Source organism: Pipistrellus kuhlii, unplaced genomic scaffold (assembly GCF_014108245.1).
Source record: "Pipistrellus kuhlii isolate mPipKuh1 unplaced genomic scaffold, mPipKuh1.p scaffold_m20_p_6, whole genome shotgun sequence".
NCBI classification, from domain to species: domain Eukaryota; kingdom Metazoa; phylum Chordata; class Mammalia; order Chiroptera; family Vespertilionidae; genus Pipistrellus; species Pipistrellus kuhlii.
Genome location: NW_023425562.1, coordinates 69,066,116 through 69,090,390, shown reverse-complemented (window position 1 = coordinate 69,090,390; position 24,275 = coordinate 69,066,116). Strand labels below are relative to the sequence as shown.

Sequence of the window (24,275 nt, the reverse complement as noted above, 5' to 3'; positions counted from 1 at the left end):
AGTCTTTCTCTCTCTCTTCTTCAGGCACCCCCATAATTTGGATGTTTGTACACTTGAAGTTGTCCCAGAGGCTTCTTACACTATCTTCATCTTTCTAGATTCTCTTCTTGATTCTGCATAGGAATGTCCTTTGCCTCTTTGTATTCCAAATCTTTGACTTGATTCTTGTGTTCCTCTAGTCTGCTGTTGGGTCTTTGTATAATATTTTTTTATTTTATTTCAGTCAGTGTATGTTTAATTTCTAGTTGGTCCTTTTTCATATCCTCGAGGGTCTCATTAAATTTATACGCCTTTTCTAGGAAATTCTTGAAAAACCTTATAACTGTGGTTTTGAACTCTATGTCCAGTCGTTCGTTCTCCTCCATTCCTTCCATTTGTGATCTATTTCCTTGGCTCCTCATTTTCACTACTTCCCTGAGTTGGTAAGGTAGCTTTGTGTGCTGGGTGCCCTATATGGTTCAATGGGTCAGCCTCCCAGTTACCTGAGGTAGACACTCTTGGTGCACCCCTTTGTGGACAGCGTGTATAGCCTTGTTGTAGTTAAGTCTTGATTGTTGTTGGTGTCACTGGGAGGAACTAACCTCCAGGCCAATTGGCTATGAGGACCCGCTGTGTCTATAACGGAAGAATTGCTGTGCTGGAGACACATTTATGGGGCAGGATTTGTTCCAGTAGGGCTTTGGTGCTCACTGAGTCTGTCTCTTGAATGTGTCCCTTATGAGAGTAGTTGAAATCTGGTGTCATCTCACACCAACCACTAGATACACTAGTTTCTGGATCTCCAATGGGGTGTAGGTCAGCTACTGTCTGAGTCCACCCAGCAGGAGCTACAGCAAGAACTACAGTTTTCTTCTCTTTGCTTGGGATTTGGTGGTTTTGGAGCAGTCTGATTGGAGCTGCAGTTTATTTCCTTAAGCTGCCATAGGGCAGGCCATTTATATGCAAAAGCCGTTGTGTGGAGCCTGGGCAGGTTTGTAGAATGTCAGGAGCAGGACCTTAGGACAGGGCGGGGTCTCAGGGCGTCACTAGGCTGGGGTGTGACAAAGAGCGATGGCTGCCATCAGCCTTCCCTGCCTTTCCGCGTTTCCAAGTCCCCGCGTCCCTGGTCTCCAGCGCAGTAAACAATGATTCTTGCATGCACCTCTGCAAAAAAGTCACCCTCACTTTCCGACCCCATGGCTGACAGTCCAGTTTCTCTCTGTAGGCATCTGGGTCCCCTGCATGTTCCCAGAAACTGGATTTCAGAGTGATCATGAGCTTGTTTCCTTTCAGGTTGACAAAAAGCTGCGTGCCCAGTCGCCCGCCACCAGCCCGATTTGTGTGCCTCTATACCTCAGCTTTTCAGTGTTTGTGCTCCTTTCTCTTTCCATCTAGTTATAAGACTTCCATTCAGCCAGCTTTCCCGTGGTTCTGGGTAGTAGACGTTTTATCTTTTAGTTGTAGTTTTGAAATCGCTGTGCATGGCAGCAGTTCAGTTGTTTACCTACGCCGCCATCTTGGTTTCCTGATTCACTTGGCACCAGCCTGTTAATCCCTAAAGTTGGTTCAACCAGAGGGAAAGGGGCTTGCCACAATAGGGAAGGTGCAACAACAATGGCTGCCCACCTTTGTCTGCAACCTTGTGATCAGCAGCAGTAATCTGTTATCAAAGCACAGATCACAATATTTGGAGGAGTCTTCTTTTTGTATGCCGTGGCTCCCAAAAACTGTATGCAAGCTGCTCTGAGAGCATGTACATTGTTGCCTGCTGCAGGCTGAAAGGTGTGGGACAGGCAGAAGCTATAGTGCTAAGAGTTGAAATTGATTAAAATAAACAGAAATTTTCTGTATAAACCCTCCCCTGGAAGTTGCAAGTCTTCAACAGACTCCAAAATTTCAAAATAGTTACAGCAGACAGAGTCTACAATTCCAATTGTTGTCTAAGTAGGAAGGCAGATTTCTGGTGCTTCCTACTTTACCATCTCCCCGGAATAGTCATACAATTGTTTTGAATTTTATTTTATTTTATTTTTTAAAATATATTTTATTGATTTTTTACAGAGAGGAAGGGAGAGAGATAGAGAGCTAGAAACGTCGATGAGAGAGAAACATTGGCCAGCTGCCTCTTACACACCCCGCACCAGGGATGTGTCCGCAACCAAGGTACATGCCCTTGACTGGAATCGAACCCGGGACATTTCAGTCCACAGACCGACGCTCTATCCACTGAGCAAAACTGGTTTCAGCAATTGCTTTGAATTTTAAATAATATGAATGTGCTGTCTCATATTTTATCAAATATAAGATCTACTGATTTTAAGATACATCATTTTATGTACAAGAAAGAAAACTATCAAATTTTGACACATCATCACTACTTGTAAGATATATCAAGCTGTCAGATAAATAAAAATTTGAAATATTATGCATCTTAAAATTAATGAAATATGGTAACAGAATAAAGCATTCCAACTATTCTTCAAAGGTATAATCAAAGTTATACCTTCTGGAAGAATTTAAGGCTAGGATTGTAAAAGCAAATTAAATGATCATACACAATGGTAATTAAACTATAGTAATTAATAAAACTTTTGTATACTTTTTGTTTCTACAATAGGTACATAAAGTTATTTAGGTTAGCCCTAAATAAGTCTTTATACACTTAAACTTTGGTAAAAATTAAAGACATATGGTAAAAGCAAGTCCTGTAAATATCTGGAAGAAAATGTACTTAAATTTAGAACTTCATTACACAGTATACTATTCGCTTAGCTCTTTAAAAAAAAAAAAAAATTGATTTAAGAGAGAGAGAAAGACCGATGTGAGAGCGATACATCGATTGGTTGGTTGCCTCCTGCATGTGCCCCGACCAGGGATCAAACCTGCAACCTAAGTATGTGCCTGGGAATTGAAGCTACAGCCTTTTGGTGCACCAGAAAATGCTTCAACCAAGTGAGCCACACAGCCAGGGCTATTTGGTTAGCTTTTATGGCAAATGAGAAATGGTTATTATTGTTAGGAATTTAAAATATGGTCTATGGATAGCAGAATTAAAATCTTTATTAGTTATAAAAAATGTTGGACTGTAAGTGTGCTTTTGTAGTATGGTCTTCTGGGGTGTATGTTCATATACAGAGACATCTGAGCACATGGTAATCACATCAGGGAGCAGCTTCAGGTGACTTTGCAACCACTGATGTTTAAAGCAGAATTCCCAATAACAATAACCACAACAACAAAAGAAAAGACAAAACAACAACAACAAACAAATAGAAAAGACAAAACAAAACCAAATAAAATAAAGCAGAGTTCCCAAAGTAAAGGTTAGCATTGTGCAGGAAACTGAGTGGCAAGGAATCACAGAGTAATTTTTCCTTCTCTTTCACTCCTTCTGGTTAGATCAAGGAGAAAGTTTGTTGCTTGAAATTCTAACATGTACCCACCCCTTTTGATCAAGAAAGAATGTCTCAGATTACCTCAATAGGCCATGGGCTCCAGCTACAACTTAATGGCATTGTTTTATTTTTAGTGCATTTATTTTTATAGTTTCATTATGTTTATGGCAAATTATATACATACTAGAGGCCCGGTGCATGAAATTAATGCACGGGATTGGGGGGGGGGGGGGAGGTGTCCCTCAACCAAGCCTGCACACTGCCAATCTGGGACTCCTAGAGGGATGTCCTACTGCCGGTTTAGAGTGAGACCGGGTCTAAACCGGCAGTTGGACATCCCTCTCACAATCCAGGACTGCTGGCTCCCAACTGCTCGCCTGCCTGCCTTCTTGATTGTCCCTAACTGCTTCTGCCTGCCAGCCTGATCATCCCCTAACCACTCCCATGCCAGACTGATTGATGTCTAACTGCTCCCCTGCCAGCCTGTTTGCACCCAACTTCCCTCCTCTGCCGGCCTGGTCACCCCTAACTGCCCTCCCCTGCAGGGTTGATCGCCTCCAACTGCCCTCGCTTGCAGACCTGGTCCCTCTCAATTGTCCTCCCTTGCAGGCCTGATGCCTCCCAACTGCCCTCCCCTGCTGGCCATCTTGTGTCCACATGGGGGCAGAATCTTTGACCATATGGGGGCAGCTATTGTGTGTTGGAGTGATGGTCAATCTGCCTATTACTCTTTTATTAGATAGGATAGAGGCCTGATGCACGGGTGGAGGCCAGCTAGTTTGCCCTGAAGGGTGTCTCGGATCAGGGTGGGGGTTCCCTTTGGGCATGGGGTGGCCTGGGCGAGGGGCCAGTGGTGGTTTGCAGGTCAGCCACGCCCCCTGGCGACCCAAGTAAAGGCCCTGGTATCTGGAATTTATTTACCTTCTACAATTGAAACTTTGTAGCCTGGAGCAGAGCCAAGCCTCCTGCTTGCTCCATGGCTGCTGCCATTTCAGTTTGGATTTGTTTACCTTCTATAGTTGAAACTTTTTGCCTTGAGTGGAGGCCTAGGCTGGCAAGGGCAGGCGGAAAGCTTGGCTTCTTCTGTTCCCTGGGAAACCCAACCCTCCCTCCTGCTCTCTGTGACAACAGCCATCTTGGTTGAGTTTATTTGCATACTCGGTCTGATTGGCTGGTGGGTGTGGCTTGTGGGTGTAGCAGTGTGATGGTTAATTTGCATATTATTCTTTTTATTAGGTAGGATTTTTTGCTCACCATGGTGGTGTGAAGTTTCTTTTTTTTTTTAAAGTGAATGTATTTTTTAAGTGACTTGTTTTAAGTAAGTAAATAATAATTCAGGTGATACATTATTATGGCCCAAACAGCTAGTTTAATGGTTAAACTACACAGCAGCTGGAAAGTAATTAATGCCTTTTGGTAAAAGTATTTAAAACAAACAAACAACAACAACAAAAAAACAGGCACTAGAAATGAACAAATGACACGAACAACTTCTGTTAAAATAACGACAATATCCTTAAAAACAGGCAATTTAAATCCAAGTTCTTCCAGAAGACAATCCATTAAACAGAGTAGCACTGAGATCATGAAAACACTCCAAGATCTAATTTTATCTGTTTTTTTCCCTTTTTTGACCTTTATAAATGGGATGTATTAAGTCCCACAAATAGTGCTAAATCATTGAACTAAGACAACAGATTTCCTTTCTTTAAGAAAAATAACCAGTTATACTGTCAATTCTTTTCTTAGTACCACTAATATTACTCAAGAACAAAAATAACTTCTTTTGTAAAAATGTACTGAATCAATTCTACTTTTTCCTCACAGCAGGCATTCAGAATGTTGTCCCTTTTTAAATGCCTTCCCTGATTTCCCAGCAGCATTAGCAGAGCTGTGACTTTTCAGCACCAGAGGAAATAGAGGCTGCAGTGAGTTCAGAGTGAGGATGTGTGCAAACTCCCTGCTCTGACCTGCTGTGATCAGAGCCTTTACCTATCTTGTCTACAATGACCCTTTATGCAAGATTTACAAATCTCACACAGGACTTCAGACGGCAATTAACAATCAGAATCTCAAAGAGAACTGACCAATCCAGTTGTAAACTCTCTAATCTCTAAATAGCAATGAGGATAGCAATAAAAATCTTAGTAGATTCACATGAATCTTTAGTTAAAAAATATGGTCTCAAGCCCTGGCCAGTGTGGCTAAGTTGTTTGGAGCATTGTCTCGTGTACAAAAAGGTCAGGTTTAATTCCCAACAAGGGAACATAACTGGGTTGCAGGTTCAATCCCCAGTTGGGGCATATCCAGAAGGCTACAAATTACCGATTAATGTATATTTCTCTCTCCACTCACCATATGGTCTCAATATCTGTGCACTGACATCCCTAAGTCTGATGAACTAAAGCAGCTACCAAGGAGGAGTGTATTTAGCAGCAAAAAAAATAAAATAAAAATAAAATAAAAAAGGCATTAAAATGAAAAGAGCCAAAACTGGTTTGGCTCAGTGGATAGAGCATCGGCCTGCGGACTGAAGGGTTCCGGGTTCGATTCTGGTCAAGGGCATGTACCATGGTTGCGGACACATCCCCAGTGAGGGGTGTGCAGGAGGCGGCTCATCAATGTTTCTAACTCTCTATCCCTCTCTCTTCCTCTCTGTAAAAAATCAATAAAATATATATATTTTTTTAAAATGAAAAGAGGAATGAATAAGCCGTATGTATAATAATGTATCTAGATCTTGCTAAGCACTGTCATACCAAAATATTTAAAACTGTTTCTCCCTTCTAAGACAACTAAGACAACAGATTTCCTTTCAACTTAATAAAAATTAATAATAAATACAAAAAAAAGAATTTATTAATGAATAGCAATATATATGGGTGCAGTCAATAACTGCCATTATTTTTCTTCTTTTGATAAGGCAATAATTTTAAAAGGATAGTAATAATACTATCTCCTCCAATTAAATAGTTACTCATCCAACTATTAAAGAGCCTCATTTAATCAAACTACGTTTTAACATTCTACAAATCTCTTCAAAATCTCTTAATGCTCAGTATAAATAGTTCCTTCTCGAAATAGGATGAGTGACTACACTTTTAATAGTATATACTTCCACTTTGGTTTTTCATAAACAAGTTTTTTAACTTAAAAAAGGAACATTTTCTGGATTACAAAATTCTCTGTAATTGCCACTAGCAAATGCATACTCTAATTCTCTAAAGCAGTGATTTTCAACCAGTGTGCCACAAGCATTTTTATTTTCATCTTTAAAAATAATTCTTTAGCCGAAACCAGTTTGGCTCAGTGAATAGAGCGTTGGCCTGTAGACTGAAAGGTCCTAGGTTTGATTCCAATCAAGGACATGTGCCTTGGTTGCGGGCACGTACCCAGTGGGGGGTGTGCAGGGGGCAGCTGGTCGATGTTTCTCTCTCATCAATGTTTCTAACTCTTTATCCCTCTCTCTTTCTCCCTGTAAAAAATCAATAAAATATAAATAATAATAATTATTATTTATTGTTGAAAGTATTTCATATGTGCCACAAGAATTTTTAGAACGTGCAATACCTGATTATTTAGTCAGGGGCACTGACCTCTTTTCCCTTAGATTGTCAAATAAAAATAAGAATGGCAATAGCTAACACAATAGCTGGCCAGTGTGAATAAATCAAAATTATACCTTTTCTATTTTTTTGTCAGAGTGGCAAAAATGTACTTTTTGGTGTGTTGCAGAATTTCAGTAATTAGTTTGCATGTACCATGAGATAAAAAAGGTTGAAAATTGCTGCTCTAGAGGGCTACACTAGGCTGGCTCAAATCTTATATTCATTCTTTACATCTTTGTTCAAGTATAAAAATTTTTTAAAAATCACATTACCTATTCCCTAGTAAAAAAGTCCAATGTTTCTCAATAAAAGCACAGATATCCTCTTTCCACCTGAAATAACCTTGACGTCCACTTCCTTCCAGAGACAAGTTGTACATTGCCAACATGACAACCTGAAAAACAAACCAAACAAGGACTGGGACAGAAGCATGATTAAAGGTGTTAATATATTCTAAATAGTAGTGCTGGAGAACAGAGGAGGAGAGGGGGAAAGGAAGGATAGTATCTTGGAATATCCTCAGTATAAAATTTTACTTTCTTTGTTTGCCTCAGATGAGTCTCACTAATCCACTTAGTTATGTGCAGTCTTTCTTTACGTGTTACATATGCAGGGTTGCTGTGTGGGTGACTGATTATGATAAATAACCACTGTCCTGGGTGAATCCCCAGCCCAGTAGCCCTCCATCCTACACAATGCAGAACTAACAAAAGTGTTAACTACTGGCCATCAGGAGGTCTCTGGGTATCTACTACAGCCAGCATATTCACCAACAGTGCTAACTTTATTGAATATTTTGAAAATCATCCCTGCATATTTTTCTAAGCGCTTTAGAGGGCAGAAACAAATGACTCTCAGAATTTAAGAGCTGAAAATAATGTGACACATCATCTACTCAGTATTTAATCATTTTTAGCTGTGCAAACCTTTCTTCAAAGGAAACCAGCAATCAACAAGGGGCAGAGACCTGAAAAGGCCTGTCTGCTCTGCCCCTTCTCAAAGGGCTCACTCCCCAGAGTTCAATCTGAAAACTCCTAATCTATTGTAGAACAACCTGGTTATTTTACAAACAATAAATTCATGGCCCCGAATGGGGAAATAACACATGCTCACTGTAAAAGACTTAATAATAGGAAAAAAGAGAAAAGAAGTACGTAAAGATCACTTTAAATCCACCAACAAGAAATAATCAGCCCGGCCGGTGTTGCTTAATGGTTAGCATCCAGGTCACCATGAATAGCACATGCCTGGGTTGCAGGCTAACCCCCAGTGAGGGGCATGCAGGGGGCAGTTGATCAACGATTCTCTCTCATCACTGATATGTCTTTCTCTCTCTCCATCTCTTTCCCTTTCTGAAACAATTAAAAATATGTTAAAAGAAATAATCACTTTTAACATTTTTAGTGACTGTCCTTTCGGACATTTCTTTTTGTGTCTACATGTAATTTTATAATTATGTAATTTTATGTAAATGAACAAAACTATACAAGCTATTCAAAACCATGTATTCAACCTAATAAAAATAATGATTAATTTGGGGCCAACAAAATTGAAAAGGGGAGAGAGAATCTAAAGGAAAAAAATCCTGCCTGGCAGGTGTGGCTCAGTGCTTGAGCATCAATTTATGAACCAGGTGGTTACAGCTAGACTCCCAGTCAGAGCACATATCCAGGTTGTGGGCTCAATGCCCCGTAGGGGGCGTGCAGGAGGCAGCTGATCAATGATTATCTCTCATTATTGATGTTCCTATCTTTCTTTCCTTCTCCCTTCTTCTCTAAAATCAATAAAAATATATTTTTTAGGAAGGTGAAGACCTGGGAAGTGGGAAAGACTAGGAGGAGGGGTGTAAAGAGGGAACAAATGGGAGATATCTGTAATACTATCAATAATAAATAAATATGTATAAATATATTTTTTAAAATTTTTAATCCTTAAATAATTATTTCAATAAGGAGGGTCCTGAAGCTGTAAGGAATCTAATAAAGTGCAATTCATGGCCATCACGTGGGTTCACAGCATTAACTCCCAATGAGAAGACTTATGCCTGAAGGCAATTCTGCTGCTTCCACTGAATTTCAATATTCGCCAACCTTAAACTTGTAAAACTTTCGGACGGCCTAACAAATAATTAACCCGTGAACAGATTTTTCAAATTCTTTCACTGATTTTTGCATCGGGTCTACATCAACCAAAAAGCAATAATTGTTCATGAGGAGTTACTATTTAATGAATATGGAATTTCAGTTTGGGAACATAAGAAAATTCTGAAAATGGATAGTGGTGATGGTTGCCAAACAATGTGAATATGCTTCATACCACTGAATTGTACACTTAAAAATGCTTAAAATCTTAAACTTTTACACTATGTATATATTACCTCAATTTTTAAAAGTGACTGTTCAGGAAATACTTTAAGGAAAGAATGAAGTGAACTTCTGCCCACTCTCAGACTCCTAGAGTAACCCAGAAACAGGATTCACTGTTAATATCAGTGGTAGATACAGAAGTATCTATTAATTTATTTATTTCTGACAATATTTTTAAATTTAATTTAATTTTTTAAAATATATTTTGTTGATTTTTTACTGAGAGGAAGGGAGCAGAATAGAGAGTTAGAAACATTGATGAGAGAGAAACCGAACAGCTGCCTCCTGCACACCTCCCACTGGGGATGTGCCCGCAACCAAGGTACATGCCCTTGACTAGAATCGAATCTGGGACCTTTCAGTCTGCAGGCCAACGCTCTATCCACTGAACCAAACTGGTCAGGGCAAGACTGAGTTTTTAAGATGCAACAGAAACACTGATCGGTAGCTTGCCAAGAATGAGATGTGTCTGACCTAAGTTATGATTTCATCAGACCAATATCATCTATCACCGATGTGTCTTTGGAAGTAAAAAATAAGCCGAAGCCGGTTTGGCTCAGTGGTAGAGCGTCGGCCTGCGGACTGAAAGGTCCCAGGTTCAATTCCAGTCAAGGGCATGTACATTGGTTGCGGGCACATCCCCGGTGGGGAGTGTGCAGGAGGCAGCTGGTTGATGTTTCTCTCTCATCGACGTTTCTAGCTCTCTATCCCGCTCTCCTCCTCTCTGTAAAAAATCAATAAAATATATATTAAAAAAATAAAATAAAATAAATAATTTTCAAGGGATGTTAGTTTAACTAAATATGCAAACTGAGCTAATATTACAAATTCTGAGCCACACAATAAAAAACTACTTTTTCTTTTAAAAAGAACCTTCACAGAAAACTCACATTCTTGAAAATAACAAAAATACATATATTTGCTCTTCCATATAACAGCTTTTGAAAAGCTACTTGCAGGCCAAATGAAAATCTGCCTACATATGCACACATCAGAATAACCTATTAATATTAACCTGACCTTGGCTAGAGGCAGGTCTCATGTATTCTTTGAAAAAAATATTAGAATTACAATATTCATGAGACTATATCCTCAATATAAACTACCTTTCATTTTCTACTCATATATTTTCAGACAAGTCAAAGACTCACTCTCTCCATTCAGCTCCAACAGATTTCATGATGAGCTGTCTAATAAAGCTCTGATAACTAAGACACCTAAGGCTGCTAAAGCAACTACAATTTACAAGAACACCTGAAGAGGCCTAGATGGTATAATCTTTCTCATTACCCTGTTCATTTCCTTCACAGCAAAAAAGTGCTATAGGTAACTAACTTATCTGTCTGCTTACAACATAAAATAAATGTCTAGAATGTGACGCCTAGGGGGTAGGGGTTATAGCTCTCTTGTAGTTTTCAGGCACTCAATATTTGTTGAATCAATAAACATAAAATTGAATATGCATAATTCATTCATTTTTAGAACTTAAAGACGATATGTACATTGTGCCTATTAGAGATACACTAGTATTAATATAGAAACAAACCAAAAAAATTTATATAACCAAAGATCAATAAAAAGCTATCATTCATACTATATAGTTGGATTATGGTATTGGTATTGAAGATGGTTAAAAGTAGACATAGGGCCCTCATCAGGTTGGTTGGAGTGCTGTCCTGGGCACCAAAAAATTGTGGGTTCAATTCCCAGTCAGTGCACATTACCTTGAATGTGTGGGTTCGATCGCCAGGTGGGATGCGGGAGGCAAGAGATTGATGTTTCTCTGTCTCCCTTCCTCTCTAAATTAATAGGGTGAGAATTTTTTTAAAAACAGACACAAAAAATATTCAAATAGGTTTGCATTCAAATGCAGAAAAGTGGATTATGTTGGTTTCTGCAATCAACCACATTATGTCTTCCAGATTTATTTCCTATGTGGCCATCTTTACAATTTTTAAAATGGTTTCATGGTTCAAAAAACGTGAACTTCATTTTCAATTAAAATCAAAGTTTCGTATTATAGAAAAAAGGATATCGTGTGTGAAGTTTTCAAGTATCTCAAACCCAATTCACTAAGTTAGCAATGAGTGCAGTCCAAGAACTTCTTTCTCCACACATTCAATATATAATTTTCATGAGGAAATAAAAACCCTCCAAACAGCTCAAAATCTCACATATATAAGTTCCTCTTTCTGTGGATATTCCAATAAATTCCTTGGGGGACCAAACTCCTGAATTCTATAAGAGCCTTTACTCACTTGCTGCCATGTTAGCTTCAGCCTTTCATACTGCTCCTTGCCATCTTCTGAGCAATCGGAACAAGTAAACCTAAAAAAATTATCACCCTTAAGGTAACTGAGCTGTTCCCTCAGCTGACCTAGGAGAAAAACAAAAAAGTGTATCATAGATTTATCTAAGAACAGGGGTAACTCAAAAGTTTAATTCTTTTAGCAACCAGATTTTAAGTTTCCCCTACTGTTTTTCCTTTATTTCAGCCAGTTCATGACAGAAAGAGGCAGGGAAAGAAATAGAGATTTTTTTATTTTTCCCAACATCAGTGTATGCCCATGAAGATCGTTGGTTCCCTAACTTTTGGAAGATATTGGAAAAAAGCAGTTATTATTGCTCACTGGATTTTCCAACTGTTAACATTCCAGACTCCTACAGTCTCTTCACACATTCTTTCAAAAATACCCAAGCTCCCACCCAGTATCAGGCACTGGGCTAGAAACTGGGAATACTGTGCCCAAGACAAGCCTAGTAACTGCTCTCTTTACAAATTCTGTAGGGGAAACAGGAGGAAATAGGTAATCACAACAGCACAGTGGTTCTCCATCCTCACTGTACATCAGAATGGTTTTGTTTTAATGTCTTGGCTTATCCCACATGCAATAAATTAATCTCTGAAGTGGAGCCTGGGTCCACATTTTTAAAGTGACACACGCTCTGGAAGACATGAAAACCACTGTAGTAGTAAAGACAATGTGACGGCACATAAACGGGGTGCCCGACCCATATTGGAAAGATAGGAGAGCTAGAAAAAGTAGCTTCTACAGGATGACTAGAATTGGCCAGGGGAAGAGAGGAGCTTGTGTGTATATGGGGGGAGGGCATGGAGGCTAGAGAGAATATTCCAGAAAGAAAATTAAAATGTGCTGAGACTCAGGGATAAGAAAGACTTGTTTGTAGAGAATTAAAAGCTCATCCTAACAGCAAAGGTCTGTTTATGTGTGAGGAGAACAGGATATTAGAGAGGCTAAAGAAGTTAGCAGGGGCATAATCATAAAGGGCAGGTTAAGATGTATACCGTCAGGACAGAGAAAGCCACTGAGATTCTCAGGCAGGATCCTGAATTAATAAGCAAAAAGAGACACCTCACAAACAAAAGCTACTTATAATAAACTCCAGATTTGTTTTCTGAGAAAAGTTATGTGTTAGTAGTAACTATTAATCTGAAGTTGAATATTCAACAAAAACATTTCCACATACCAGAAAATAACCCACTTCACAATTACCTAGTTACAAATTCATTACACAAAGAATTCCTCTAGTGCGTACGTCTTTACTAGTCTCTACCTAATAGAAAAATCCTGTTGTGGTAAGACTCATGATGACTGGCAAAGCATATCTTCTGTGAGAACTAGGAAGCTAGCAGTTGAAAAGACTGAGTTGAAAAACTAAAGTATCGCCAAAACCGGTTTGGCTCACTGGAAGAGCGTCCGTCTGCGGACTGAAAGGTCCCGGGTTCGATTCCAGTCAAGGGCATGTACCTTGGTTGCGGGCACATCCCCGGTAAGGGGTGTACAAGAGGCAGTTGGTCGATGTTACTCTCTCATCGATGTTTCTAGCTCTCTATCTCTCTCCCTTCCTCTCTGTAAAAAAATCAATAAAATATATTTTTAAAAAAGAAAAAAAAAAGAAAAGAAAAACTAAAGTATCAGGGGAGCATGTGTGTGTATAGATCTCTTGCCAGCAGATCACTGAGGTCAACAAGAGAAAAGAAGAATGATCCTAGCAAAAAAAAGCACAAAACACTTTAATCTGCTAATTCTGGCCTTACATCAGCCTACAGTAGCAGGAATTTTCCATGTGAGTTAAATACTAAGAGTAATTTTTATGAACTTGAACTTTTATTCTACACTGGGCCCCAAAGTCTTAACATAGCCTTTTAAGAAAAATCTGGCTAATTTCTTAAGTAACACAGGATATCCAATTTTCTAGTCTTTATTGGGTTACCATCAAGAACGTTATTTTAACAATGTGATAAATATCAACAGTAATTTTTATTAGTATAAATGTGTTTGTTTTATATAAATTTGTAGTTAAATCAACTAAACTAAAAATAAATATAATTATCCTTTTATTTAGGTCTATTTACATTCATGTTTTATTTTTGTTTTTTCCACAGGTTAGGAAAACAAACACATGGAAACTGACATATCAAAGGAATCGAGAAGCTTCTTACTGGCTGGTATCCATTTTTGGCATTTGTCACAGAAGTAGGACAGCTGCTCCTCCATCCAGGACACATCTCCTTCATCACTGTTGAGAGAATCCCCACTCTGATCGTGAGACAAGTCCACTGATGCCTGGTCCTCGGATTCAACAATCAGGAGAGTCTCCCCCTCCACTTCACCCTCCTCCAGTCCTTCTGAGGTAGAGGTTCTTGTGGCTTCATCATCATGGCGACTTATCAAACTACCTAAATGGATGTTACTATCCATCCCTTCTTTCTCAGAGGGTCAGAAGTGCTTTCGTAACAATCCTAAGCTCTGACCAAGCTTAAAGAGGCTTTTATCAGGATTATACGAAAACTTCAGAAGAGTGTCTGTCCTATTCTCTAATCAGATATAACGAACTTTTAAAGTAATAATTTGGTATAATCCATTGCCCTTTCCTTGATTGAGTTTAAAAGGACAGTGACCAAAAAAAGTTTGAAAATCTTACTATAAGCTATTCTCCATCAACACACTCACATGCACACACATCAATATTTCACATTCATTTCAAGTCATGTTTTTTGAGATCCTTTGCCAGTAACATCTTCTCTCTTTCGGCTTCAAGTTGCTCAGTCAAAATAATCTGTTCTCCCAAAAGACGGATGTTTTCTTTTTTCCGATTTTGCCTCTCAATGTCTCTGATTACTCCGTCACGAAGCCTCTAAAAATGTAAGAAACAGATTTCAGTAGCACCCTGAACAGGTGGTTCCCATCCTTGTTACACTCAAAATCAAATAACAGTGTTACCAAAATACACTTAAAACTTCCAGACTCCAAATACCCAACTACTATTTTAACTTTCTCTATAAATGTAAAATGTAATTTAAAAAACCCCATCAAATTAACCTGGGGTTATAACATTATCACTTAAATGACTATTGGCCATATTTTAAGAAATTCCTGAACATTTATTACAGAAAATTTAATAACAATTTAAAAAAACTATCACTATGTTGAATTTTAAAAGTTTAATTGATATATGACACTTAAACTATTTGGTAAGAATTACTACAGTAACTCTGTGAAATACTTTCCTGTTAGCAATTTTCCTAGCTGAATAAACATCAAAGAAAAAAAAAAAAGGATTGCTAAAATATGAACAAGCTACAAGGTAGATGCAAAAAAAATAAAAAACCCAGCTTCTAGTATACAAAGAGAAAAAGTAAAAATTACTAATCAATTTGTAACCGAGAGAGATGGGGAAAAAATAGAATGCCACTAACAGAGGAAAAATAAAGGCCCATCAATGGTAGTTACTTTGATAAGCACTAAAGAACATGGCACCAAAGATGACTTTTTAAAGCATCCATCCAGTCATGACTAATAACATTTTATAGTCACAGGTCACAAAATGCTCTAATAATTTTCTAATAGCCTTGTCATGCAGAATTAATGGGGGTAGGGGAACGGATCTGAACTTGTTTTTTGTTTTTTTTTAATTATTATGATGTCTATTTAAGACACTTTCACTAAGTATCTACTTGCTGGACCTTGAGGCCTAGAGCTGCATTCCCTATTGGGGGGAGTAGAGGATTCTAAGACTAATAACTCAACTGAAAACCAACTTTCTTGATCACTGACCCCTTGGCAAGAACTCCAGAGACAGAAATGGAAGTGCTCATTCCACGCCTCCCTCCGCAATTCCTCCGATCCTGTGCTCCTTACACCACCCCACCCCCAAAGCTCACACCTTCCACACCTGTCTGAGATCCTACCCTTTGCAGAGAGTTTAGTACATGCTTAGGATCTTGCTCTGCATCCATCATTTGCTATCTTCCTCCAAGTTTCAATGGGTATGCCGACTGCCTCCCACATCTTTCCTGTGAGGTCCACTCAACTACCTTACGAACCACCTCACTTACTAACCATTACGACTTGTCCACTATTCCAATTCTAACACCTGGAACTCTGGCTCCTCACCTAAGTACTACTTGTTTTGCAGGGTTCCCATGAGGGTTAAAGGTAATGTATATAAAATGCTTAATACAGTGCCTGGTATGTAGTAGACAGTCAAGAAACAATAGTCATTATTTATTTCTTGCTTCCTTGAACCTTCTTGCATATCTACCAGTCAATCATTTGAACCTTCTTCTTACATATCTACCAGCTCTTTTCCACTGCTAGAGAGAAAGTAAGCCCACATGAATGATTGGATGTAAGATAAACCCAGGTTATTCTGGTCAATCTTTTCTTCATCTCTAACTTCCAAATATCTAACTTTACCTGTTCTTCCACTCTAGCAGGCAGCCAGGGTTTTTTTTTTTTTAGCCAGGGGTTCTTAACCCTGGCTGCCTGCTAGTATCCTCTGGGTCGCTTTTATTTTTTTAAAACAATATTTTTTTTTTATTGATTTCAGAGAGAAAGGGAGGAGGGCGAGAGAAACATCAATGAGAGTCATTGTTTGACTGCCTTTCGCAAGCCCATTACTGAGGATTGAGCCCAAAACCCTTGCATGTGCCCTTAACCAGAATTGAACCCAGGAACCTTCAGTCCGTACGCTAACGCTCTATCCACTGAGCCAAACCGGCTAGGGCTGGGTAGCCTTTAAAACCTACTTAATTGCTTTTAAAACATACGTAAGCCCAGCTGATGTGGCTCGGTGGCTGAGTTTCAACCTATGAACCAGGAGGTCCGAGTTTCAATCCAGGTCAGCGCACTCGCTCCGGATTTCCCACTCCATCCACAGTGTGGGGTGTGCAGGAGGCAGCTGATCAATGGCATCACTGATGTTTTTCTCTCTCTCTTCCTTCCTCTCTGAAATCAATAAATAAAACATATCTAAGCAGAATCCTCATGCCCAAGAGATTCTGATTTAATAGGCCTGGAGCAGGGCCCAGCCTCAGCTGCATTGTAAAAACTTTCCAGGAACATCGGGTGTGTGTGTGGCTAGGTTTCAGAACCAAGCTCTAATAATCCAGCCCTACCAGACACTCTCTTGGTAATTCCCTGTTCACAGACCTCAGAGCTGTATCTGACACACACTACTCCAGCTCAATTTTTCTTGGGATCATCATCTTTTTCTTTCTTAGGAGGAAGACTTCTGCCTCTATTACAAGAGCTACCCCTTTAAAACCCCAAATCTCTAGTCTCGTCAATGCCCTTTCATCATTAATCATCATCCCATTCCCTCCTCTCCGCACAATTCTCGTATCTTCACGGGCTTCCCCTCCTCTGATTTCCGTGGATTGTGATCACCGAGGACAAAGACCTCATCTGCTTCATATCTGAATACCCAGCACACAGCACAGTCCAATGCAAGCGATGACTTTACTACTGATTCAGGTCACTGCTTTCACCCCTGGCACACTAGGCTCGACCAATACCCGCGCCAAGGTGTCCTCTGAGAGTTCACCTATGATCCAGTTCCTCTTCTCACACTCAACATTCAGTGCTGTTTTCAGTTAGTCTGTCTCCAGAGCGGCTCTGCTTCCTTATCTGTGTTTCCCAAAAAGTTCCTGGCACACAGTGACCCGTCATTAAGCGTTTACTAACTTGAATAAGAAAGTATGGGCAGAGAGCCACAGAATGGACGGCCAGACCAATGATCAGTAAGTCAGGATATTTCTAGGAATATAAGTACAAAAAAAAAATAAAAAAATTTGGAAGCTGGTATCGTTGACGTCCACAAAATCTAGTTTTTATGGAGATCAACCAAGAACTTGTGTGTGTGGATACAGACAATAGTGAGGTGAAGGCCGGGGGCGGGGAAGGGGGGGAGGGACAGGCTAGAAGGGATCAATAGGGAAAAGAAGGGACACGTGTATTGCTTTCAACAATAAAGAAGACAACAACACACAACCACAAAAAAACATACAAGCATCTCCCCAAATTACGAAGGCGAATGCGGGAATGCTTCTTTATCGTGGGATAAAGTCTTACTAGCACTTAAACACCGTAGGACCAACCTTGGGCCTGGGGGTGAGGAGAGGCCATCACCTGCTGAATGCACCCCAAGGAAACGCCTTCCCGCCTGCATTCTCTGGGGTCCCAGTGACAGTCTGGAAGGCCGCCGTATCCCTGCAGGCTGGCTGCCACTAGAAAGCGGGGCCGCTCACCGCCCCACGGGCGTGCGTTCGCGGGAGCCCAACTTCAGCGGGAGGCCCGGGCTCCCGGCGCCCGAGGCGGGACGGTGGCCCGCACCTCGAGGGCGCACGCGGCCAGGGGGGCTGCAGCCGGGCCGCGCCGCCGCCGGGGAGAGGACAGGACGGGAGAGAAGGAAAGACCAGGACCAGCGGGAAACCACGCGGAGAGAACATAGACCCTCCCCAAGGCCGCCGCCGCCGGGCCCGGAAGAGACCGTCACGTGACACCAACCTGCCGGTCCTGCCGCTGGTTCAGATGCACGCCAGCCACGGTGGCCGCCGTCAGCACCACCGAGAGGCCCAGCACCAGCTTCGATCTCCTCGACATCCCCGCGCCGGGCACCCCCTCCCACCACGCGAGGGCCTGGGTGCCGCCGAGCATGCGCCACCGCCAGTGCGAGCCAGACCCGACCCCTAGAGCGCAGATCCCCAGCCACTGCGATGCCGGCCCGCCGCCAGGCGCGAGCAATCGAGAGCCGAGCTGCTCCGCGGCAATGCGGCTGCGGGTGGGACCTGGGGGAGGGAGGGATGCTCTCTCTACCCCGCAGGCGGCAGGGTTAAAGCACTCCCAATTCAAATTCTAAATTAGAGCCCCAGCACCTCGTCGGGGTGAGTTGGAGGGTTGCAGGCCTGCACCTCCTCATTTGTATCATCTCCTCGGTCACCTGTGGAGATGCTGGCCCAGGTGCTTTGCTCAATGGCAGCTTCACCAAACTCAGCCCTCATTGTCCCTTTGGCGGGGCAGGTGCCGCCAGGAGATGGAGGTTTGCTAGTTAAATGTAGACACAGTCACCTGCTTTCACCTTGACGCTGTGGGGCGGCTGGTCAGGGACTGGTTTTCTTAAAATCGTAGTCTCTGCCTAAAGAGCCTGTTGACTGGGCAGCGACACCTCCTTGCCCCCCGATATGAAAAGAGCTGGTTAACTCCTTGTCCAGGGAATCCCTAAGAGATCACTTTGACACCCTTAGCCTCAGTTCCCCGCCATTTATAAAACAGGATTCCTGAGCCCACATCACTAGAAAGATAAATGATGGAATGAGGGAGTGCTTTGAGAATAGCTTAAGGTACTGTCCAAGATGTAGAAAGACGTTTGGCTTTCTAATGAAGTTTTGTCATTAAATTATTCTTTCTTACTAGAATTCACAGAGAACAAACTTTTCCTATGGAAACAACTTAGGGTGATATTAACTTGGGCTCTATCTTAACCTCACCTAAGGGCTCCTTTGACATTCATTTCTGTAGTGCTTTGCTATTCCAGCCTAAGTTATGCAAGTGTAAACGGCATGATTGAGACTGCTCTTAAAAAATGTAATACAATAAGACTAATAAAAAAAGGTAAAAATACCCTTTCAAATGTCATTTTGTGCACAACATATTTCTCAGCTGGAGGAATGTACCATTGAATTGGAAAACAGGAGTCTTGCCCTAATACACCTTGAAGTTGGAAGCAATTTGATTCAGGGTGTAATTGCATATTTCTGTAAAGAAAAAAAACCCATTAGACTATTTTTAATTGTCTACAATTAGACTACTTTTATATTGTCTTCTCCAGATATAATTTCCCTTTAAATCAATAAGCCTTCAACATGTCCATAGATTGTAGCCTAAAGAGTTAGATGGTCTTTCATCCTGTCATCACTAATTTTTCAACGTCTTCTTAAAATATTTTGTTATTATACTTTTGAAAGATCCTTTAAATGTGTGAAATTAAATGATGGATTAACTGTTTAAGTATTTATAAGCCTGAGTAGGATGTATTGTATGATTTTTGTCACATAAATTACTATGTGAGAGAATGACTGCATGCCATCAAACACTAAAACCACCTTTTTAAAATCATTAACATGATTTCCATCTAGTCTAACTATATTTCTAAGTGTGTGCAGTGTGTTTGAACAAAAGCAGTTTTCTGGGACAACTTGAAGAGTTTCTAGTAATGAATACAAGCCCAGACTTGCTAATTGACTTTTTATTTTATTTTTTCCAACAAACTTTGACTGAATGTGCCAGGAGCTATGGATTCAAGATTCCCCCATTGCCATGCCATCCCTCAGGCAGCTTAATTTCTGCAAGGAAGACTGATTGACATATCAAATAAGCACAATTTAAAAAGCAGTTTACAAATAGGAATGGTTATGGACTGCATGTTTGTGTGTCCTCCCCGGCCCCCTACACTTATGTTGAAACCATAACCTCCGATGGCATGGTATCAGGTGGAAAAGCCTTTAATAGGAAATTAGGTTTAGGTGAGGTTATGAGGGTAGAGCCCATGATGGGATTACTGTCCTTGTAAGAAGAGAAAGAGACTAGAGCTCGAGCTATCTCTGTACCATGTAAGGACAGGGCAAGAAGGTGGCCATTAGCAAATCAGGAAGAGAGCCCTCACGAGAATCTAACCATGCCAGCACCAGATCTCTGACTTCCCAGCCTCCAAAGCTGTGAGAAATACCTTTTTGTTTAATCTACTCAGTCTATGGTATTTTTTGTTATAGCGGCCACAACTGAGACAACAATGAACTGTTCCCCCTAAGTGTGGGCATAGATCTACTGCTCCAGAGTCAGTATCACCTAACACAGAAGATTCAAGACCATGTGCTTCATCAGAATCTTCCAGCAACTCTCCTACAGGAACCAGGTGCTATCTGCTCTTAAATTCTCACCTCTCTCTCTCTTTCTCTCTCAATGGTAAACCATCTCTAATGCTGATTAAATGGAAAAAATCCTGCTTAACCATTGGAGACTCTGGGTGAGAGGTGCTACTGAAATAATCACAGATATACTCACAGGTGGAATTTCTACTACAAGGTCTAAGACTTAAATTTGAAGCCAACTCACCCACAGGGAGGGTAAAAAGCATGACTTCATAACATTAGCAAACATTAGCACATTCAGGCACACATTTGGGATGATTAGTAATGTTGAGTATTTTTTTAATGTACTTGTTGACTATTTCCGTATATAATACAAGCCTAATATGCTAAGTGTGTGGTCATCTGGTCATCCATTCAACCTGATCTGATTGTAAGAATGGTATTAATTAATTAAAGCATAATATGATAATGACATGCTAAGGTTGCTCAACCGCTCACTATGATGTGCCCTGACCACTGGGGGCAGATGCTCTGACTGGTAGGTTAGCTCAGTGTTTTTCAACCTTTTTTGGGCAAAGGCACACTTGTTTCATGAAAAAAATCACGAGGCACACCACCATTAGAAAATGTTAAAAAATTTAACTCTGTGCCTATATTGACTATATATAAAGTAATTCTCTTGAATAGGAATCAAATAAACACAAAGGAAGTATTTTATAATTACTTTATTATGAAATATTAAGTAAACAAAATAGTGAAAAATTATAAAATTCTTGTCTTGTCTGCACGTACGGCACACCAGGCAACATCTCGCGGCACACTAGTGTGCCGCGGAACAGCGGTTGAAAAACGCTGGGTTAGCTTACTGCTGGGATCTGGCCAATTGGGACTGAACGAGACAGGCTGGACATGCCCTGAAGTCCTCCCATGGTCCCTCCCCGGTTGACCAACCTTCGGCATCACTCTCTGGCCCTAAGTGCACCGGTGGGGGTCCCTTGGCCTGGCCTGCACCCTCTTGCAATCCAGGACTGCTCAGGGGATGTCAGAGAGCCAGTTTAGGCTCGATCCCGGAGGCCAGGTTGAAGGACCCCACTGATGCACAAATTCGTACACCAGGCCTCTAGTAAGATTATAAATTCAGAGGATCTAATGTACACCATGGTGACTATCCTATATAATAAAAGACTAATGTGCAAATAGACCGAACAGTGGAACAACCAAACAACCGGTTACTATAACATGTGCTGGTCACCAGGGGAGCATGTGCAGAACATGGTGGGAGTGAGCAGCAGGTGGCAGAGTGTGGAACATGGCAGGTGTTGGCTGCGGCAGAATGGTGGAGCAGGTGAGTGGGGGCACCAGACTAAGGCAGGGCACTGGGCACTGTCATCAGGGTGAGGCTCTGGTGGTTACTGAAAATTCTTTACTCCCGCACACCACTGTCCCGCCTGGCACCCGGCGCCACCCCATCATCAGCAGGTGAGAGTGGGGCCCACATTGTCAGCGCATTGTGGGGGGAACAGGGCTGAAGGCACACATGGGACTGGCGCCATAGCGGGAAGGTCTGGGTGGGGGTGTGGAGGATTGGCTGAGACCTGCCCCTGTGCCCAACACAGCCTCATGGCCCACAGTTCATTTTACGGTGCACGAATACATGCACTGGGCCCCTAGCAGTTAATAATACTGTGTGTATACCTGAAACTTAGTAGGCAAGTAGATCTTGAGCATTCTCACAAAAAAAGTATGTGAAGTGATGGATATGTGTATGAATAGCTTGATTATAGTCATCGTTTCATAATGTATAGGTATATCAAATGATCACATTGTACACCTTAAATATGTACATTTTTTCTTTGTAAGTTATGCTCCAATAAAGCCAGAAACAAAAGAAAAATTATATATTTTTAAAGCATTAAGCAGAAAAAAATTATTTACATATATACACATACTCAGGGAAAAAATGAAGTTCTGATACATGCTATAAGAGATGAGCCAGAATATCTTGAAATCATCATGCTAAATAAAAGAAGCTAGTCACAAAAGACCAGGTATTAATATTATGTGATTCCATTTATATAAAATAGGCAATTCCATAGAAACAGAAAGTGGAACATTGGTTGCGGGGAGAAGGGAGGGTGGGAATGATTGGGGACTGTCAACGGGTTTCATTTTGGGGTGATGAAAATGTTCTAGAATTAGATCATGATGGTGAGTGCACAACTCTGTGAAGCACTAAAAACCACTGAGTTGTATACTTTAAAAGGGTAAATTTTATGGTACATTATTATTTTAATAAAGCTGTTAAAAGAATGAAAAATAAAGGTGTTTATATATATATATCAACTAATTTCATCTTCACAATAACCCTATAAGATACATGCTGTTAGTATCCCCATCTTCCAGGTGAGGAAACTGAGGCACAGAGAAGTGGGTAACATGACCAGTGTCCAAAAGTAATAGAACAATCTGGTTGGTTTTTAGTTTTGTTTTCAAAAGATGTAACAGATTAAATGTGCCTGGTTTAAACATTTTAAACAGAGAACATATATCTTTAGTCAATAGATAAAAGAATAATGTGTAAATTTAGAATCTTCCAATTCCATATTTTAGCTACTTAAAAATGGGAGGGGAGAGACAGGCAAGAGAGGGAGGGCGATGTGAGGAGATGCATGGATGGGAGAGAGAGATAAACAGAAGAGAACAGAAAAATGGACTGGAACTTTAAGTAGGTTCTGAGGCAACAGGATTTGCCTCAGGGAGACTTCTGAGGGACCTGCCCATTGTCGTGGCCTTTTGCATCTCTGTTTTGGGGTCTTGCATTCCTCCCTTTAATAGGATAGCCCTGCTGCCCTCCCTTGGGATACTGTTCTCAGAAGTTGGCGTCTCTGAGCCAAGCTCTGCTGGAACACAGAGGTGGAAAGCAGGACTTCTGGCTCACCCATCCTTTAGGTTTCGGGGCCTCAGTTTCCTCCTCTGCACTATTGGGGCAATGATATGTTTGATTCCTCCCTGGCTTACTGGTTGAGATGATTAATTAATACCATGCCTACATTCAGATCAGCATGTGGTGATAGTGCATGCCACAGCATCCCAGCCTGAGAGTCTCCAGTGGCCCCCTCCAGGATGCCGTAAGACTCACTACCTGGAGAGCGCTCCTGTCAGTGGCCCTGAATTCTTGTCTTCTGTTTGCTTGCAGCTAAGTGGGCCTTTGGGTGACATCCCAACATGAGCGTTCTCACCTCTCAAGGTGCTTGGCCACATTTGTGGACTGAAGTTTCTTTTTCTTTTTTTAAATAAATCTTTATTGTTCAGATTATTACAACTGTTTCTCCTCACAACCCCCCCCCCCCCATATCTCCCCTCCACCTGGTCCCCACTCCACCCTCTACCCTTACCTCCCCCCCGGCCCGCCCCCGTCTTCATCCATAGGTATATGATTTTTGTCCAGTCCCGTACCCCACACGCAGACACCCCTTTCCCCTTGAGAATTATCAATCCCCTCCCATTCTATTGCCCCTGATTGGAGTTTTTTCGTTGTTTCCAAAGACTTGGTGTGACTGAGTTCTTTCAGATTCAAAACCCAATCACAATGTCAGGAAGAAAAAAAAAAAGTCAACATTAGCATTGTTAACGGAAGAAAAGAGCTATTAGATCCTTTCAAAATAATTTCTGAGTGCTGTACATTTATAAATCATTAAAGTAAAACAATGGCTTTCACTGACAATAGCACATGTTGGCAAAAACATGGAACAGC

General features: G+C 41.0%; 2 protein-coding genes across 11 annotated transcripts in view; both read right to left on the bottom strand.

Moving 5' to 3' along the window:
• KAT14 (lysine acetyltransferase 14) overlaps positions 1 to 14,079 on the bottom strand; it is a 35,797-nt gene extending 21,718 nt beyond the window's left edge. For 7 of the 10 annotated variants that reach the window (XM_036419237.2, XM_036419240.2, XM_036419239.2 and 4 more), the window contains exons 1-3: positions 13,814 to 14,079; positions 11,607 to 11,725; positions 7,255 to 7,376 (exon numbers count right to left, since the gene is read on the bottom strand). In XM_036419237.2, coding sequence (XP_036275130.1) covers positions 7,255 to 7,376; positions 11,607 to 11,725; positions 13,814 to 14,072 — 500 coding nt within the window. In that variant the 5' untranslated portion in view covers positions 14,073 to 14,079. Of the gene's footprint in view, positions 1 to 7,254; positions 7,400 to 9,359; positions 9,436 to 11,606; positions 11,726 to 13,813 lie in introns of those variants that run through there. The other 3 variants (XM_036419244.2, XM_036419245.2, XM_036419247.2) reach the window with 3 other exon arrangements.
• Positions 14,080 to 14,245: 166 nt separating this feature from the next.
• Positions 14,246 to 18,372, bottom strand: LOC118708170 (protein PET117 homolog, mitochondrial). Its single transcript, XM_036419264.2, has 2 exons — positions 18,162 to 18,372; positions 14,246 to 14,508 (listed from the first exon to the last, which is right to left on the bottom strand). Exons 1-2 carry the CDS (start codon positions 18,309 to 18,311, stop codon positions 14,350 to 14,352), a joined length of 309 nt encoding a protein of 102 aa, XP_036275157.1. The 5' UTR covers positions 18,312 to 18,372; the 3' UTR covers positions 14,246 to 14,349.
• Between the last annotated feature and the right edge of the window lie 5,903 nt (positions 18,373 to 24,275).

What these genes read in the sequence shown, in the direction of transcription:
- LOC118708170 (XM_036419264.2), bottom strand. Translation starts at nt 18,311, where the DNA reads ATGCTCGGCGGCACCCAGGCCCTCGCGTGGTGGGAGGGGGTGCCCGGC. An exon ending in ACCAGCGGCAGGACCGGCAG is followed by an intron (nt 14,509 to 18,161) that starts GTTGGTGTCACG and finishes TTACATTTTTAG; the next exon opens with AGGCTTCGTGACGGAGTAAT.